This window comes from Teleopsis dalmanni, unplaced genomic scaffold (assembly GCF_002237135.1).
Source record: "Teleopsis dalmanni isolate 2A unplaced genomic scaffold, ASM223713v2 unscaffolded_contig_5191, whole genome shotgun sequence".
NCBI lineage: Eukaryota > Metazoa > Arthropoda > Insecta > Diptera > Diopsidae > Teleopsis > Teleopsis dalmanni.
This window is the reverse complement of record NW_024036573.1, coordinates 1-1,999: the sequence shown is the minus strand read 5'-3', so window position 1 is coordinate 1,999 and position 1,999 is coordinate 1. Positions and strand designations below refer to the sequence as shown.

At 36.8% G+C, this 1,999-nt stretch overlaps 1 protein-coding gene across 1 annotated transcript; it reads right to left on the bottom strand.

Moving 5' to 3' along the window:
- Positions 1 to 1,101: 1,101 nt before the first annotated feature.
- On the bottom strand, positions 1,102 to 1,991 carry LOC119665426 (larval cuticle protein A2B-like). The gene is made up of 2 exons (XM_038074655.1): positions 1,951 to 1,991; positions 1,102 to 1,828 (listed from the first exon to the last, which is right to left on the bottom strand). The coding sequence occupies exons 1-2, from the start codon at positions 1,960 to 1,962 to the stop codon at positions 1,178 to 1,180; spliced, it is 663 nt and encodes a 220-aa protein (XP_037930583.1). The 5' UTR covers positions 1,963 to 1,991; the 3' UTR covers positions 1,102 to 1,177.
- Positions 1,992 to 1,999: the final 8 nt, after the last annotated feature.

Sequence of the window (1,999 nt, the reverse complement as noted above, 5' to 3'; positions counted from 1 at the left end):
AGCTTTGAGAGAAAAATTTTAGACTACTAGAGGTAATAGTTGCTTGTTATTATTCTATTATTAAAAGTTTTGACGTGAAATCGCCCAACAACTTAGTCCTATTGTATCCATTTCACTATTGATTATACAAAGCCCTTTAAAGCTTTGTGAACAAAGTCGAGAACTAAATCTAGAGAAGAGAACAGTTGTTTATAGAGTAGTCTGTCTTAAATTAGATATACAGAGTATACTTTAAACACAAATCGATTAATAAAATAAATGATAAATTTAAATACAACACCGATCAATATTTTCAATATCTATATTTGTAAGAAATCGCTGATCGACAGTACTTAAATATCTATTGAAGCAGCTTAATCGAATGTAATTAGTATATATGATGTAAAATTCATTGCTAGTATTGTATATACCTTTTATGATATTTATTTGTGTGTTACACATTTTCATGAAATTATATCGGTGAATTAAAGAAAATGTGAATAGAAGCAGACGGGTTTACCTAAGACGCGGTCATTGCACTTCTCTCAACTTGTTCGGATTTGTAAGAATAATTTATGCAAAAAGTAAAAAAGAAAACGTAAGGGTAACACATTTGTACGGTTGAATTAAAATTAAACAAAGGCTGAAGAACAATAACAATAACTACGCCAATACGACCCCAACTAAAGGTTCAAATTCACACAATGCATCTGAATCTGTTGGAAATGTCTATGAACTCTGACGCGCAGACGGAATTTGCATCAAAACAAGAATTTCGCCACGGAATGGCAACGCAACAGTTAGCAGAGCAACAAAATATTTTGAAACTCGATACCAGAAAGCAAATACCTTAAGAAAGGATCACTTGAATACATTAAACACACGGCAAGGATGTGTGATCGAGCCTCATAACTTTATGAGCAAAAGCAAGAGCACCAAAATGAAAAAACGATTGAGAAAAAATATCTTCTTAAGACAAAACGATGCCGGCAAGTTTTTCATGTTTACTAAGTTGAAAGGCGTTGCTGTATTTGTGATTTACAAGCGAATGATTGCCTTACTTTTCAATTCCTACTTCTAAAGAAAACATTTCATTTAATCACATCGTAATTACGTTCGGTTTCTTTATTTCGTATTTCATAACAATTCGTTTCAAATTTAATAAATAATTTCCTAAGTCTTTGGCAATATAAACAATTTAATGATGGTAGGCGACTGCAGATTTAACGACTGCTGCTGGAGCGGCGTAGCTTGTGTAAGATACTGGAGCAGATTTCACAATAGTAGCTGGAGCAGCATAGTGAGCAACTGGAGCAGTATAATGGGCAACGGGGGCGGCATATTGAGCTACTGGAGCAACAGTTTTAACAACAGCTGGAGCGGAGTAGTGAGCAACTGGAGCTGCATATTGTGCTACAGGAGCGGAGTAGTGAGCAACTGGAGCAACTGTCTTCACAACAGTTGGAGCAGAGTAGTGAGCAACTGGAGAGACAGCAACAGCTTTTACGAGTGGTTCACGGTGTACGACAGCATTGAAACCATTATGTGGATCAGCGGTATATTGTACAGTACGTTTATAACCATCAGCATCGATAAGGGAGTATTCGCCACGTACCACATCACCATCACGTTCTTCAACTTGGCTCTTGGAATCACCAGTCAGTTTGTCATCGACACCATATGAGAATCTGTATTGTGGATGTGGATCATATTCTTCGGACTTAACGATGACCTTTTGAGCAACGGCTAGTGGGGCGGCGTGTACAGCGACTGGTGCTGCTTGATACACTTGAGCGACGGGTGCGAAACCAGCGCTGGCGACAGCTACGAGTGCGAATGCGAAGACAAACTGCGAAATAAAAAATTTCAACAAAAATGAATTATTAATCCGAAAGATACTTGATATTTGCTTGATGTTTGATTTGTTGTGTTTGTAATCACAAATTATAAATCACAAATCACTTAACTCACTTTGAAAGCCATTTTAGCTGATTTGAGCTGATTTTGTTCTTTACAGAAG